General features: G+C 41.6%; 1 protein-coding gene across 7 annotated transcripts in view; it reads right to left on the reverse strand.

Annotated features, from left to right (window-relative positions):
• The window catches only part of LOC147013662 (receptor-type tyrosine-protein phosphatase gamma-like), a 260649-nt gene that overhangs the window by 49980 nt on the left and 193067 nt on the right, over positions 1 to 17602 (reverse strand). For all 7 annotated transcript variants that reach the window (XR_015050471.1, XM_085850768.1, XM_085850772.1 and 4 more), the window contains 4 exons: positions 7919 to 8001; positions 5900 to 6034; positions 1675 to 1809; positions 1357 to 1532 (listed from right to left, as the gene is read on the reverse strand). Coding sequence is in view for 6 of the 7 variants with exons in the window: in XM_085850768.1 (XP_085706894.1) it covers positions 1357 to 1532; positions 1675 to 1809; positions 5900 to 6034; positions 7919 to 8001 (529 nt within the window). In the remaining variant the exon portion in view is untranslated. The remainder of the gene's footprint in view (positions 1 to 1356; positions 1533 to 1674; positions 1810 to 5899; positions 6035 to 7918; positions 8002 to 17602) is intronic.

A 17602-nucleotide genomic window follows, 5' to 3' on the forward strand; every position in this document is an offset into this window, starting at 1 on the left:
ACATGGTGGATTCAGACCCCAGAGAGGTTACCTAGGATACGCCTTAAGATCCCATGGAGAGCGGTGACCGAGGATGCACCTGATGAAGGATATAATTAAATAAGGTCGTTAATTATCTTCAAAAGGGGTGTTTTAATTATCCCAAACACCCAATTTACACTCTTGCACTTCTTTGGAGTTCCCTTATTATGCATGCAAAGTTTCAGGCTGCGAGGTTTCATGGTTTTGGAGTTATGGAGGAGACACACACACACACACACACACACACACACACACACACACACACACACACACACACACACACACACACACACACACACACACACACACACACACTGACATTTATTAGTACAAGCTGGTAGGCGGACATGGGTTGTCAATCAAGTCGAATTTAATCGTTTTTCAGCCGTTACTAGACAACAAAAGCGTCCATAGCAACGGTTCTTATTGTATGTTGTATGGTATGAACCTATCATCAGAGTTGCATGTTAAATGGACATATACTCGGAAATATAATTGTCTGAGAAATTGGTCATTTTTCACCAGCGGTGACCAGTGGTGTACTCTATGACTCAGTTTCAGGGCTGCCATTTGGAAACTATAAGAGATAGAACCTGACGCGATGGGCCCGTTCGATGGGGAATGACCTGAGGATTAAGCACAAGAAAATTCATGATTCTAGCTTCAAGGGTTAATGCTGCAGATTGTTTTTTCGTTAAAATACCCCCACATTTAGAGGTTTTTCGGCCGTTGCTAGGCAACGGAGGGGTCCATAGCAACGGTTCTTTCTCACACATAACTAGGACATACCATGAACCTACCATACCAGTTTCATGTATATCTGACTCAGTCTCTGGAATATAACGAACTTCATTTTTTTTATTGTTTTCGACCAGGGTTCATTCAAAGTCTATCTTCTCCGACAGTTTTCATAGGATCCGGCTGGAAAATTTTGACAATATGGCTGAATGTACTGCCCACAGTCGCTCATGGCCCGATTTTTGATTTTCGAAAAAATAAAATGTTTTTTTTGAAAATTTAAAAGGTCCGTTGCTTGGTAACGGATGGGTTCATAGCAACAGTTCTCATTTGCACACAACTAGGTCATGGTATGAACCTACCAACCAAGTTTCATCGAAATCGCCATTGTATTAACGGAGCACTGGACCGAACAGATATACATACAGACAGACAAACATATCGACGGAAATACTGATAATAAGGGAAGACTAGATCGACTATCCAATAGATAGAAAGAGAAAATGGAGGTACAAGAGGTACAAAAACTGCAACACTCTGTGAGCAGTGCCCAAGAGATGCAAGGAATAACAGTCGATGCAGAATAACAAAGCATACCTGCAGTGCACAACAACTGGGCCCATTTCAGGGGTGCGTGCAGCAGATGATTTGCGCACGAATGTCAGTACAGGCAGCGTATACTCTGGTGTGCCCATGTCTGGCCACTGCGTGTAATGGAACTGAATGACTGTTCGTTCATGCTGGCGCCATTTTCCCACTCCTTTTTGTGTGCCCTGTTGGCAATCATCAGGCTCATACAAATCCATCTCATTGCCAATTTAATACATTGTATACACGGGTAAAGGAGAATTGGAATGTCCAAAATGTTGATAATGTACTTTGGTGAATAGTTTGACATCCAGGTAGGAGGGTTACCTTTCTTAGCTTCATGTGACGGATCGTGAAGTGACGTACGGTGTAGCAGGCAAGAGAATTGGTTCTTTTGAGAGTAACCAGGATATGACCGTATTCCTCACTGCTTTCTGTCGGCCAGTACTGGTCACATTTCCTCTACGGTAATGAAGATTGGTCCGGGAAAATAAGGATTACACAAAGATGTTAAATGTGCACAAGATCCTCCTGCACCAGCAGGGCCAATTAAATTGCAAATCATTAAAAGCAGAAAATAACTTTACATAAAATTCTCAAAAACCTTTAATAATTATTATTCAAAAGATTCAAGAGATCACACAAACCAATTAATTTTCTTAAACAAACTCTTTTGACAATGACAATATAAATATAAATGAAATACAATTGTGTGCCGTGTGCCTGTACCATGTCATGTGCCTGTACCATGTGGCGTGTGCCTGTACCGTGTCATGTGCCTGTACCATGTGTCATGTACCTATACCGTGTGCATGTGCCTGTACCGTGTCGTGTGCCTGTACCATGTGTCATGTGCCTGTATCATGTGTCATGTGCCTGTATCATGTGTCATGTGCCTGTACCGTGTGCGTGTGCCTGTGCCTGTATCATGTGTCATGTGCCTGTACCGTGTGCATGTGCCTGTACCGCATCGTGTGCCTGTACCATGTGGCGTGTGCCTGTACCGTGTCATGTGCCTGTACCATGTGTCATGTACCTATACCGTGTGCATGTGCCTGTACCGTGTCGTGTGCCTGTACCATGTGTCATGTGCCTGTATCATGTGTCATGTGCCTGTACCGTGTGCGTGTGCCTGTACCGCATCGTGTGCCTGTACCATGTGTCATGTGCCTGTACCGTGTGCCTGTACCGTGTGCGTGTGCGTGTGCCTGTGCCATGTACAGTGGACAGTAATGATGAATAAATATTTTCTGTTATACAATAAGTCGCTTTATCAAACAGTTTGGACTAGGAAGCATTTTTTTGAAAGATACAGTACAGTGGATTGGTTCTTATCTTTTGGCAGTAGATTGGCTCATAACATTATAACCATACCATTGTTTGCAAGAGGTCTCACCACGTGATAATATAAAGTAAAATAACTCCTTACATTGTCGTTTGCACCGTAATTAACAACCAGTCAAACCAACATAAGCCTTTTTGCTTTCGTAATTTAAGCATTAAAGTTCAACTCAGTATCACCTTAAAAACCAATCATGTCAATTACAATTTGTTCTTTGGGGGTAGGATTTAAAAACATTTTTGAGAAATAACGTAAGTGAAACAATTATACAAAACCATTGCCGTGTTGAAAAATGGAAAAACTACAAACTCAATCTGGCACAAAAGAACTGGGTTGGCCTGGCTGTGCTCAACCAGGATACAAAGAAAGCACAACTGCCATGTAAACAAGTAAAAAATACATAAAATGTCAAAGCTCCCATTGTTTTAGTAATTTTGCTGAACGGAGTTAAAGGGCTAGCCCATAATTATGTACAACTAAAATGGCTGGCAGTCTACCCGTTGGCCGTCTTTGATGAGATCGCAAAATAAAGTGAGGTGCACGTGTATACCATCATGGACTGTGCTTGTGCCAAATTTGAAGGAAATCGTACCATGCATGTCTAAGAAATGGTTGGGGACACATTTAAGTAACAAAATGGCCACCAGTCAACCATCTTGGATCTGATCTTGAAAAAAACATGACGTTCATATGTAAGCCATCATTCATTATCTGGGTGCCAAGTTTGAACAACATCGGAAAATGCAAGTCCGAGAAACGGTTGCGGACATGTTCAACATCGGGATTTTCACAACTAAAATGGCCACCAGTCTACCAGTCGGCCAACTTTGATCAGGTCACAAAATAAAGTTAGTGGCAAGGGTATGCCATCGTGTACTGTGCTTGTACCAAGTTTGAACAAAATCAGACCATGCATGTCAGAGACATGGTTGAGGACACATTTAAGTAACAAAATGGCCACCAGTAAGCCTTCTTGAATCTCATCTCGAAAAAAAATGTGCATCTGTGCGCCATCATTCATTATCTGTGTGCCAAGTTTATCATTGGTATCTCCTGCAAGGAGGCTCAGTCTTTGGGCCTCTCACTCTCTCACCGCAGGCAGGTCGGTGGTCTTTCTGTCTTCTACCGTCTCCTCTCCGGTCTCGTCCCCCCTGCTCTGTCTGCGATATGGCCCCACCATACTTCCGCAGTGCGCTCAAGGTCCGCCAACAACCCCCTTCTGGTAAAACTACCAAAATCATGAATCACTGTTCACCTTCACTCTTTCATTCCTCTTTTTTCCCGCCTTTGGAATAAACTCCCTCATTCTGTTCAATCCCATTCTTCCCTCCAGGCCTGTACCATGTATGATGTGCCTATACCGTGTTGCGTGTGCCTGTCGCTCGGCCAATCAGACTTCCCCGACTGTGTGAGGGGTGGTCCTTTGGAAGAAGGCGGAGTTCGGGGAGGAGCCGCGCAGCGGCCCTCGACCAATCGGCATGTAGCGGGTGGGATGACCGCCACTCAGCCAATCCGGGCCCGCGACAGGAGGAAAGGGCTCCACGTGACGTCACCACACCCCCGGGCCAATCAAGGGGCTTGCCACCCGTTTTGGCCAGTGAAAGACGAAGAGCGACTTTGCGCGCCAAAACCAGCCAGTGAGAGAGGGAGGGTCGCGAGGAGGCGCCCCCCCCTTCCGAAGCGGGGGGTATAAATATAGGCGCGGTCTGCGTGTTCATGCGCGTTGTTCCCCTGTCATTCTTCGTGGTTGGTTCTCCGGTCGTTCTGGTCGCGCACGAGTTCTGAAGAGTGTCTGCGCACGGAGGGTCTTCTCCCACCAGCCTTCGCCCTGCCGACTCCGTTCGCCTGGATCGTGCGGATTGTGCTGGGGGTCCAGTTCGGCCCCGAAGACCTGGTCCTTGAAGACCGCACGAGGCGGGCAGGTCTGAGATAGGTCTCAATAAAAACCATTTGGTCCGATCATTTTTGGGTGTGCGTGTGTGTGTGTGTTCGTGACGCCCGTCTAATAAGTAGTAAACTGTCAAGTGCTTTGTGCTGAATATAATTGCATTCTCAATAGTCGGTTTAGTCCTGCTCTTTGTGTTCCCCTCCCTGCCTATTGCAAATAAATACCCCTATTTGTTCAATGTATCGGCTCGTTTTGTGTTTCTTTCATTGGTTCGACATGATGCGTGATTGAGAATTAGTTAAAGCTTTTACGGCCCTAAGGGGACATTTGGACCGACGGTTCTTGGTGATTAAACCGCTCGGAATCGCACACGGAACGAGCGCGCTAAGCGGCTCATTTTCGTACGAGTTCCGTCGAGGGTGAAATTCCCCAGTAGTTGGACCACGTGGGTATTTAGGTAAATTGAAATTGGCAATCGACCCTACCCCACGTGGTCTATCCATTGGCGAATTTCGGTCCGATAGAGGACCCGTCGACTCCGGACTTATCCGGGGCGACGATCTGAATTCCGGGCGATCGGTCGAGCCGACTTGCGGCTCCATCCAGCGGTCGTGCCCGCGGCTGACGTCCCGGCCCCGCAACACTATCACTGTCTCCTCTGCTGAATAATTCATCTTCACATATTTTATCTCGACCTTTCATTACCTTAAACATCTCTATCATATCTCCTCGTAACCACCTCCTATATAGTGTATAAAGCCCTGTCTCCTTCAGCCGCTCCTCATAGCTGAGTCTAGCTAGGCCCGGAATCAATCTAGTAGCCCTACGCTGAACCCTCTCTATGGCTGCTATGTTCTTCCTAAGTTGTGGTGACCAAAACTGCACACAATATTCTGGATGTGGCTTTACCAAATGTGGTCAAATTTCGTGAAGGTCTAGCATGAGGAAGTTACAGGTTCAAAAACAGTTTTTGCATCATTTTGAAACCATCAGTAATGCGCCGCACAGTGTTATGATTGAAATTGTACACCACATGACATTTGACATTATGTGGAATTTCCGCAGGTTCCTACTAGTGTAAGGTATTACTACAACACACAAGCCGTACAAAGATGCATTTCCATGAATTGTTGCACTATCTAAGTATTCCTACCACTCAATAATCTTCCTTCCATGTGCTAAGTGTCAGCATTAACAAGGTTTTTTATTTTATCAAATCTGGTCGTTTGGAACAGATAAGGATGGGCAGAATTGCCTTCAATGTAATTATGTATCCCTTTCCTTGTGAAAAAACCAATCGTCTTTTCAAGGCTTTTGCTTACCCGACCTTTCTCCACAAGATTGGTAATCATGATGATGACACCGATCTGCTGCTCCCACACCATTCGCCAGAAATCCTCAAATGTGGGTTTTAGCGGTCCTTGTGTGGCAATGTAAGCTCTCGGAAGGTTGTAGCCCTGACGAACAAAGAAGAAAACTGATCTTATTACATCATGGCCAATAATGAAACAAAACAAAAATGAGCCAAATAAAAGTTGTATACGATTGTGTCCATTGTTTCATTTTATCCTTAATTTTATCCAATACATGATTACATTTCAATAAGTAAAAGAGCAAGTCCACTTAACCAGTTCCATGAAGACAAATTTAACCAATACGCAGATCAAATTAAACGTGCATTTACGCAACAGAGCGGTGCATGGCGGCATTTGAGCGATCGACGCGTGGCCATAGGTCAATCAATGTAGAGCGGAAAAGTATCCGGGGAATTCTGTTTTTGCCCGTCTACTACCTTTCTTTTATAATTAGAAGCACCCCAAAACCAGCTGCACATCAGAATGAGCCTGCTGCACACCCACAACCACTTCCAACACAAACGCATGCTGCACACCTCTACTAGCCTGCCTGTACCGGAGACACTGCAGCCCTCCCCCCCCTCACCTCATTAACTCATGTTAAGTCTCGACCTGAGGCTCATTTTACCTTGGAGACCTTGTCATTCCTTCCCAACCTTTGTCGTTACCAGGCTGGTGATAATAGTCGAGGTGAAGAAAAATGTTATGAGTTTGTTTTGTTTGGGCTTTGTCCTCAATTTGTGCACTCGGCTGGGTGAACATCCATTTTGTGTATCGGGATATTGATTATACTGTTGCGTGTTTTACCTTTTGTTCGGGTTAGGGTTAGTTTTGTTGTTTGTTTATGTTTTGTATTATTTCACCAATTTATTTTTTACCTCCACCACCGAAGGTGAAGGAAGTTATGTTTTCACCCCTTTCTGTTTGCTTGTTTGTGTACAAGATATCTCAAAAAGTTGTGGACGGATCCGCATGAAATTTTGTGGACAGGTTCGGTGTGTGGCAAGGACGAACGGATTAGATTTTGGTGAAGATCTGGATCCGGATAACAGAATTTTCAAAGTGATTCTTCACCATTGAGACATCGGGCCAAAAACGATATATAGCACGATATCTCAAGCACGATAGTTGTGGACAGACTCAGATGGAACACGGTGGACATGTTGGGTGTGTGACAAGGAAGAATTGATTCAATTTTGGTGAAGATCCGAATCCGGATCTGATAATTTTAAAGTTATTCTTCATCATTGAGAGATAGGGTTCAAAAATGATATATAGCACGATATCTCAAAAACGTATTAGGCCATAAATGTTCTTGTGGATCAGGCATTATGTGGCGGAGGTATGCGCTCTACCGAGTACCGTTGTAGTGTTAACTGTTTTTAGTAAATCAACCACTGAAGGCATCTTCTCTTTGTGGTGTTAGAATGTTCGGTAGCTGTGTTTGAAGGTGTGGGATTCTCTTTGCAATTTGACGAATGACCACACAGTTAGCTGGACGCACTGTGTGTGCATATGTATGTATGATATTATATATATATATATATATATATATATATATATATATATATATATATATATATATATATATATATATATATATATATATAGCAAGTGAGCGAGAGTTCATACACGTTACAGTGCGCTTATTTAAAAATAAAGTTATAAATTATAATTTTTCAGTCACTGTGTGAAATGGGTCATGTATACAAAAGGTTTGAGAACAACCAATATAAACGTTTTCCTTCACAAGTAAAAAGTATAATGACATCACTAATGTGATGCACTTGTTGTATTTTTGACTAATAAATTGACATTCACTGTGCTGGTCTATAACTGCTCTGGCTTCCACAATCAGGTTCCACTATTAGCATGCCTACAACAGGAGATGAAATTGGAACAAGACATCATGATAAATGATTCACAAATTGAAGAAACAAAGATGGAGACTTTTGGCAAAGGTGACCTGTCACTGTCTCGACTCACATCCACATAATTGGCATTGATGTAGTCGCTGTGCTTGGATTCCTTTCCTGGTAGAGGGCTCAATCGCACACGTGTGTGATCATCTACAGACAGCAACAATGAAAATGCACTTTCTCACCATCCCAAAATAACATCATGAAGTACAAGATAATAAACACAATATCCAAATGAATCAATCCATCCATCCATTGGGACCATACTCTGTGCAGAGCGTTGGTGCTGCCGAAGCAGTCTCCTTGGCTATTGGGCACAATCTTGTATGGGTCACCACTCCGACACAGGATACCAGCATGCTGGCACTCATTTTGCCGACCTCAGAAGGATAATAGGCAGAGCCAACCCACCTGGTATTAATTCAACAGTCGAGTGGGATTTGAACTCAGGATCCTCAGATCCCAAGCCCACCACTCTAACCATTAAGCCAACACCAGGCAGATGTTTATGGATACATATATATGCACTTGGATTTTTACTTGGATTTTGAGTGGACCGATGTAAGGGAGAAACCGTTGTGGATTTACTCGGATTTTGAGTGGACCGGTGTACGGGAGAAACCATAGTGGATTTACTCTAATTTTGAGTGGACCGGTGTATGGGAGAAATCATTGTGGATTTACTCTGATTTTGAGTGGACCGCTGTATGGGAGAAACCGTTGTGGATTTACTCGGATTTTGATTGGACCGGTGTATGGGAGAAACCATAGAGGATTTACTCTAATTTTGAGTGGACCGGTGTACGTGAGAAACCATTGTGGATTTACTCTGATTTTGAGTGGACCGATGTATGGGATAAACCATTGTGGATTTACTCGGATTTTGAGTGGATCGGTGTATGGGAGAAAACATCGTGGATTTACTCTAATTTTGAGTGGACCAGTGTACGGGAGAAAACATTGTGGATTTACTCTGATTTTGAGGGGACCGATGTAAGGGAGAAACCGTTGTGGATTTACTCGGATTTTGAGTGGATCGGTGTATGGGAGAAAACATCGTGGATTTACTCTAATTTTGAGTGGACCGGTGTACGGGAGAAAACATTGTGGATTTACTCTGATTTTGAGGGGACCGATGTATGGGATAAACCATTGTGGATTTACTCGGATTTTGAGTGGATCGGTGTATGGGAAAAAACATCGTGGATTTACTCTAATTTTGAGTGGACCAGTGTACGGGAGAAAACATTGTGGATTTACTCTGATTTTGAGTGGACCGATGTATGGGAGAAACCGTTTTGGATTTACTCTGATTTTCAGTGGAACGGTGTACGGGAGAAACCGTTGTGGATTTACTCTGATTTTGAGTGGACCGGTATATGGGAGAAACCATTGTGAATTTACTCGGATTTTGAGTGGACCGGTGTATGGGACAAACCGTTGTAGATTTACTCTGATTTTGAGTGGACCAGTGTATGGGAGAAACCATTGTGGATTTACTCTGATTTTGAGGGAACCGGTGTATGGGAGAAACCGTTGTGGATTTACTCTGATTTTGAGTGGACCGGTGTATGGGAGAAACCGTTGTAGATTTACTCTGATTTTGAGTGGACCAGTGTATGGGAGAAACCGTTGTAGATTTACTCGGATTTTGAGGGGACCAGTGTATGGGAGAAACCATTGTGGATTTACTCTGATTTTGAGTGGACCGGTGTATGGGAGAAACCATTGTGGATTTACTCTGATTTTGAGTGGACCAGTGTATGGGAGAAACCGTTGTCGATTTACTTTGATTTTGAGTAGACTGCTGTATGGGAGAAACTGTTGTGGATTTACTCAGATTTTGAGTGGACCGGTGTATGGGAGAAACTATTGTGGATTTACTCGGATTTTGAGTGGACCGGTGTACGGGAGAAACCATTGTGGATTTACTCTGATTTTGAGTGGACCGGTGTATGGGAGAAACCGTTGTGGATTTACTCTGTTATTGAGTGGACCGCTGTATGGGAGAAACCATTGTGGATTTACTCTGATTTTGAGTGGACCGGTGTACGGGAGAAATCATTGCAGATTTACCAACGTTTTCACGAGGAACCCTGGGCCGAAGGCTCCGGTTAAACCATGGCTCATTGAACTAATTGAGGCGAGGGGATTTATGCCAGAGCAGGTTTTCAATGTCGAAGAGACATGATTATTTTGGAAGAGGATGTGATCTCATACCTTCCTCTCCAAGCAGGGACGATCTGTTCTGGATCAAGGTGGCTAACGATTGTTTTACCCTTCTTCTATGTGGCAATGCAGCAGACGACTTTGTCATGCTACTGATGATCCAACAGCCGTGGCAAGTTCTGCATCCACATCTTTATAACCTCCACCCCCCCCCCCCCCCAATAGCAGCATCATCATCATATCTGAAGTCAATCTTATATTTTCTATTTACGACAGAGTACAGTACGAACGAGTACGTAATATGCTTACCTCACCCATCTCGCTTTTTTGTAATAAATTAAAAAGGTAAAACTTGTGCTTTCGTTTAATTTACACTGTGTTCATTGTATTTACATCTTTAATCCCAATGTTAACAATATATATATATATATATATATATATATATATATATATATATATATATATATATATATATATATATATGTTTATTTCAATTGCAATGTGTTTATTTCTGGCAGTCGTTCACCAGCCTCTATATTTTCTCGAAACCCAGGAACCGATCCCCCCTTTTCCCATTGGCCCTTTGTTTATACGATTGCAGTTTTAACTATAGATGCATTTTCCAGGAACCTAACCCCTGTGATATTAGAGGACTTACTGTACTTCTTTCCTCTTTTCTGGGTCCTATGTGGCTTGTGTTTGCATAATGGTCTATGAGGATGTTAACTTGTTTATCTGATGGTATGTTGCCTGTGGTAGTTATGGCTGCATGTGAGGGTGTTATTCTGGTCTTGGAGTTAGTGATGCTGTCTATGATTTTGTAGAAGTGTTTGGTATTAGTCGAGTGCTCTCTTGTGTGTAGAAAGGAGTGCCAGTTTTGTGGGGTTTTTTCCACTAATATTTAGTTGTTTATTTCTTTTTGCTTGAATATTTTCTACTATGTTAGATGATTTCGGTGTTCGTGTGTTGTGTTGTGTAATAGGTTGTCTCGTTGTTTGATAAGGTGTGCGATTTCTGGCATGTAGTTGAGGTTGTATTTTTTGATATTGCCCTTTAGAATGTATTTGATAGCTGCAGATCATATTGAACTGTTTGATGTGGATGTCAATATTGGTGATGTTGTTATTGTTAAGATGTTGAAATTCTTGTTCAGTGTCATGCTTAAAATTGCTCCATATTGCATTTTTGTAATTGGTGAATATTTTGTTTTTGGTTGCGTTGAGGTCTGTAGCTGTGTTTGTGGTGATGATGATAGGTCGGTGATCTGAAGGGAGGTGTTGCACTGTTCTTCACATGGTTGTAGTGAAAAGTGATGAAGAACAGAATGTTATGTCTGGTGATGAGTTATTGTAACCAGCTTGGTGTGTGTGTGTGTGTGTGTGTGTGTGTGTGTGTGTGTGTGTGTGTGTGTGTGTGTGTGTGTGTGTGTGTGTGTGTGTGTGTGTGTTAAGTAGGGATAACGAATTTAGTTTGTGGCTATTAATTGGCCTCTGGTGTTTGGTTGGTGATACATGTACCAGGGAGTGTCTTTAGCATTGAAGTCCCTTTCAATGATGGTGTTTGGGAGGGAGCAAAGACTCTGTAGTTGTGGTGAGTATTTTGTTGGTACAGTGGGGGAGGGAAAGCCAGTTGTTGATAATGCTGGAAAAGCAGACTTATTTAATAATTTTTTGCCTCAGTTTTTACAACTGATGATGGGAAAATCGTGTAATTGGATAGGAATTATGGGATAGTGAAAGTCCCTTTGCAATGTTTTGTTGCACATGTTGTATATGGACATATTAAATCTTCAGCATCTCAGGCATCTTGTGGCCCTGATTCTATTCCGCAGAAATTGTTTTTATTAAAGCCGATTTGCAAATTAGCATAACCATGATCGTTAATATATTCTTTGTCTTTTAATTCTGGAATTTTCACATAAAATTGGAAAAATTCGAGTTATATCAAGTCATCAAAAAATATTCCTTCAGATGTGACAAATTACAGACCACTAATGAAATGGAAGAACAAGAAGGAACCTGAAGAAGTAAAGAGCAAAGATGGAGTCATCAGGAGGAACATGGATCGGATTTGGGTTTCAGCCGCTACTACACCACCCTCAAACCCATCCAGACACAGCCAAGTCAACCTTACAGAAAACTGTCTGCAGTAATTCACTTATTTGAGAGATAAAAAAACAAAAGAGAAAAATAGAGAGTAAAAGAGATGAAAAAGCAAGAATTGGAATGAATAAAGAGAATTATGAAAAATAAAATAAAATCATAATAAACAAATAAATAAATTAGAAAGAAATGTGAAAGGAACAGTCTTTTGAATACTGTAAGTAAACCTTTGGAAATTATAATTTGTGAATGTATAAGGAGTCATTTGTCCATAAATAAAATTCTATTTGAAGTTCAGCATGGTTTCTTGTCAAATACTCAACAGTGACTCAGCTTATCGCTTGCCTTGATGTTTGGACAAAGAAATCGATGAAAATAAGATGATTGACATTATATATTTGGATATTGCAAAGGCATTTTATTCAGTTAGTCATGTTAAACTTATTCAAAAAATGAGGTTGTATGGTTTTCATGCATTAATAATTATTACATGGGTTGAAAATTATTTGTCAAATTGGTCGCAATTTGTACAAGTCGAAAGTGGTATGTCTCAAAATTGGATGGTGACTGGTGGGGTCCCACAAGGATGAAACAAAGTGTACTTGGTCCAATTCGTTTTTTGATACATATATGATATGATATGATATGATAACTTTTGTTAAATCCGCTTCTTTAAAACTTCAGGGATCTGTTTTTGCACCTTTTTTATGCAGGGCGGTAATGTTAGCAGATTTCCAAGCAGATGACAGATGACCTTGAGCAAATGAGAGGGTGAATGGAACAGAGAGAGGGTGAGCAAGAGCAGAGGAGCAGGTTTTTAGGACACGTGGGCTGATGCCGTCTGGATCGGTTGCAGAATCGAGTCGAGGTTTGACAGCAAGCTCTCTACGTTGTCAGAAGAAAAGTGTTTTGTTCTTCATATGGGATATGGTAATTTGAGAACTAACTCAGAAGTTGAGAATATTTATATTCCGTCAGTTAGAAGTGTTCGTGATTTTGGTGTTATGATTTCGGTTTATTTGAAGTTTGGATTACATTGTAAACAGTTGGCACAAAAAGCTTTTATCATGTCTTCACTGCTTCAAAACATATTCTTGTGGAGAGAAAGAAAGTTTCTATTAAATATGTATTAAAATTTTGTTTATTCTAAACTTGAAAATGCAACTGAAGTATGGAGTATCCGTATGAAGTTGGAGACATTGATGCTATTGAAAAAGCTCAAACATCGTTTACACGTAGCATTCTGGGATTATTTGGGTTATCGTATGAAGAAAGATTGGAACATTTACATTTGGAATCATTAGAACAGAGAAGAATGGTTAGAGATCTTGTATTTATATATCGGATGTTTTTGGGTTGATTACATTACCCTTTTCTGAGTTTTTTGAAATTTTCCAAAGACTTGGTCAAAGAAAGATTCAAGCTTACATTTTGAAATGGATTCGAGCGAATAAAAGACGGTCGGAATTTTTTTTGTCGATTACAATTGTACCGGTTTAGAACGCATTGCCTTGTCATGTTTTTGAAGTTAATATGGTTTCTGGTTTTAAAAATAGAATAAAGATTCTGATTTTTTTTCTCAATTTTGAAGGGGAACTGCCATAGCCAGAAATTGGCCAAGCTGTTCCCTGGCCTCGATAACTGATTAACATGTTAACCGTGTACATATAACATGTATATATGAGCCACTCGCTCATCCCTTAAATGAGCCCTTCATATTGCTCATCACCAATTTGACATTGAAGAAATTTTCTGATATCCAGAGCCAACATTAGAAGAGTTTATTCCCGTGAACACGGACCTTTTCCTGGAAATTGTGAAGCGTGTCAAAAGCCGATCCTTATAAAAATGCAAACTGTCCTTGGGGCATAAGACAAATAAGCTACAATGCGCCCCCAACCATAATAGACCCAAAGGCACTTCAATAAGTTATGGTATATCATTCATCTATGGTGGTCGAGTCTGACTACAGAGCTGCCCAGCTCCATCATTAACCTCCGCCATCGAAGATGGACGGAGGTTACTGTTTTCACCCCTGTCTGTTTGTTTGTTTGTTTGTGAACAGTATTACGGAAAAACTCCTTGACGGATTTCGACGAAACTTGGTGGGGGGGGTTAGGTATGGTCCAAGGACCATGCCATCAGATTTTGGACTTGGTGGGGGGATTAGGTATGGTCCAAGGATCATGCCATTAGATTGGTCTTGGTCCAAAGTCCAATATGGCCGCGATGGTTTTTTTAAATTTTAAGGATTAAAAAGTTATTGCCCATGATTTTGAGGTTGATCAATGATCCTTTGGAAAACATTAAGTGAGTGAATGCTGAGGTACTGAAAAATAATGCAAACGCCATTTACGTGCGTTTATGCAGGATCACAGCATAGGAAGAGATGGAAGATGACGAATCAAAGCGATAAATCACTTTATTATTCAATCCACCATCGCTTCACACTTGTTTCCTTCGGAAAACGATAAATGCTGCAACTATGACTCTCCGGTTGGCGATTACAATCTGTAACTAAACACTGTACCATTTTCAGGAAGCTTCGAGAGTGTAAAACCAGGCCATGCTTTGCCATGCCAAGGTGACATCATCGCCTCGGTGTGCTTTTGTGGGGAATTAATTTTGAAATCCGATAAAAAAAAATTGTTTTCGTTATGATACAGGTGGAATACCCAAGGGAGAATGTTGCTTCCTTCTGTTGGAATCGTTGTAATTGTTTCATCCATTAGTTGCTAGGCACAATGGCAATTGTCAACATTTTGAGGATGAACAAATGGGCGATTTTGCAATCTCTTGTTACATCTGCCACCAAAAGTGGACGGAGGTTATGTTTTCATCCCTATCTGTTTATTTGTGTGCAGGGTATCGCAAAAGGTTGTGGATGGATTCAGTTGAAATTTCGGGGCAGGTTGGGTGTGTGACAAGGACGAATTGATTACATTTTGGTGAAGATCCGAATCGGGATCCGGATCCTAGAATTTTTGAAGGGATTCTTCACCATTGAGTGATAAGGCCAAAAACGATACATAGCACAATATCTCAAAAAGTTGTGGACGGATTCGGATGAAACTTGGTGGACAGGTTGGGTGCCTGACAGGACGAATTGATTCAATTTGAGGTGATGGTGGTCAACAGACATGAAAGCATGAAATAGCAGACTCGGAAAATGGTTGGAGAGAAAAGACAATGAATGAATGGAGGTGAGCATGAAGGTAATACTTTAGGAGAGTAATAATGTGAGGTTTTCTTGCAGAACGTGTGTGACAAGAGAGGGCAGATGTTGAGTGGCAAGATGATAGGAGGGACGAGCAAGAGCCTCAAGGAGCCAATGAAAGACTGAAAGGACACCAACCTGCCAACAGCAAGGAAGAAACAGGCATCAAAAGACAGCCTTTTGTCATGTGCTTGGCATCACCTTGGCATGGCCATTACAGCTTCAAGGGGGGCAAGGTGGGAAGCAGCAGCACCAGCTCCTTGTGGGAAGACATACTTCATTGCACTTTGCATGAAAGCCCTGAACAGCTTAATCGGCTGTGGATGACTAAGGATGGAATTAGTCATATGGAGAATTCCATTATGGTGGCTGGTTTTCTTGGTCAAATTGGAGATATGATCATGAAGGTAATTATGAAAGCCAGATCCAGCAGCAATTGTACCTCTTTCAGAGGTTAACCACATAAATACATTTGGTGATTTGCCAGTCAGTCTTTATGAAAGAACAAGATAAGATATTTCCTACATTAAAAGAAAGATTTCAGGTATGTGTAGCAATGCATATTTTTTATCTAAATTGACAGAGATGGATGTAGTCACAGATGGCTGCTGGAGTCCTGCAGTGGGTGGACTGGGTGGAAGAGTCCTGCACTGGGTGGAATCATACACAAAAGAAGGCAATGTATTTTCCAGTGATGAGGTGGGCCCATCAATTTAGACGAAAAACAGGATAGATTCCACAACACTACCTTGAGGAATGCAATTATTGAGGGGTAGAGCATGGGAAAGAATGCCACCCAAAGGAACCTGCTGTTTACAAGTGCAAGGCAAGTCTGATGAGCCATTACAGGAAGGGAGGGAGGGCTCCCAGATAGTAACTGACAGTTTGTAAAGCAGGGTGGAGGGCAAGATAGTGTCAAATCAAGAGAGATATCCATTAAAATAACAGTAACCCTCGAATATGAGACCGAGGGTACCCATCGATTGATGATGCAAGGTGAAAAATAAACCGACGTTCTAAGATCAGACAGTAAGGGATAAAAGATGTGTTAAAGTGTGTTACAATGATTGATTCTTTTGCTTACAATGGGCAGAATTGTAAAGTTGGGAAGTTTCGTTTTGACACCTTTCTTATAAACTGAGGGTAACAATGGAAACATTTCATGATGCAAGCAGATAGCTCTTGGAGAACATCTGGAAATGAGCAGAAAAAGAACAGACAGAGCACATAAACACAACCCCAATATAAAAATGCCGATGCCGTTAGGAGCAGTGACCGTTGAGGGGTCGAGGCTGGATCGAAGTTTCTTTAAAACAATGTCAGGGAAATTGAGAATGTTAAGGCCGAAAAGACAGCAAGTCGACTAAATGGTAGCATACATGGACATCCTGAGGAGTGTGTGCGCCCTCTCAAATGTTTCGACGATACTCTGCCTCGTGAAATATTCCATAAATTCCCCTGGGGACGAGTCCCAATGAGCAAACAAACAGCCAAATACATTCACAAAACAGGAATAAATAAATAAATAATCAAAATCAATCCAAATTCACAACAATCTCAACTGTTTCCTTCATGACAAAAGTTTATCTCTACTCGTTTACAAACACGGTCCTTATGCACTGCAGTAACCCTCAAATCGTAATGGCAGGAAGCCCCAACTGTGGCTTGCAACTTTTACAAAACGAGTCTCAACCAGAAATATTCACCTTTTCACAATTTTAGAGGGATACACAAATTTGGAATTATACAATAAAGATGGTGAACAAAGGTCCAAAACAAATGTCTTCATTAAAACCTCTCCCTTTCCTCTGCTACACCCTTCTTGTCTACACAATAATTTCTCTACATCCCAAAGGAAACGTTCTCTGAGAGCACCAAATAGCAGCAGCAGCGCGAACGGCAGCACAAAGTTTAAGGCTCTGAAAAAGTGGGAAAAAATAAATAAATAAAAATAATAACAACAATCAGCCTCATGAAAACAAGGCAAAAACCACAAGCAGCTTATTCTCTATCTTACAAACCACCAACAATGATCTGCTGCGCGTGAGTGCGCCGCACTCGAACTCTGCCTGAGCATGGACACGAGATGATTGCAAGGTAAGCAAAGATGGGAGAAAAAAACACGCTCGTTACAGATTCACATTGTGACATCTTCCATTGCTAAAAGGAGAAACGTCCATCCACGTGTCTATGTGTGTGTACATAAGTGTGTGCGTGTGTGTGTGTGTGTGTGTGTGTGTGTGTGTGTGTGTGTGCAAAAAAG

The sequence above is a fragment of the Eptatretus burgeri genome, chromosome 13, assembly GCF_056783735.1.
Source record: "Eptatretus burgeri isolate ZD-2024b chromosome 13, Ebu_testis_v1, whole genome shotgun sequence".
Lineage (NCBI taxonomy): Eukaryota > Metazoa > Chordata > Myxini > Myxiniformes > Myxinidae > Eptatretus > Eptatretus burgeri.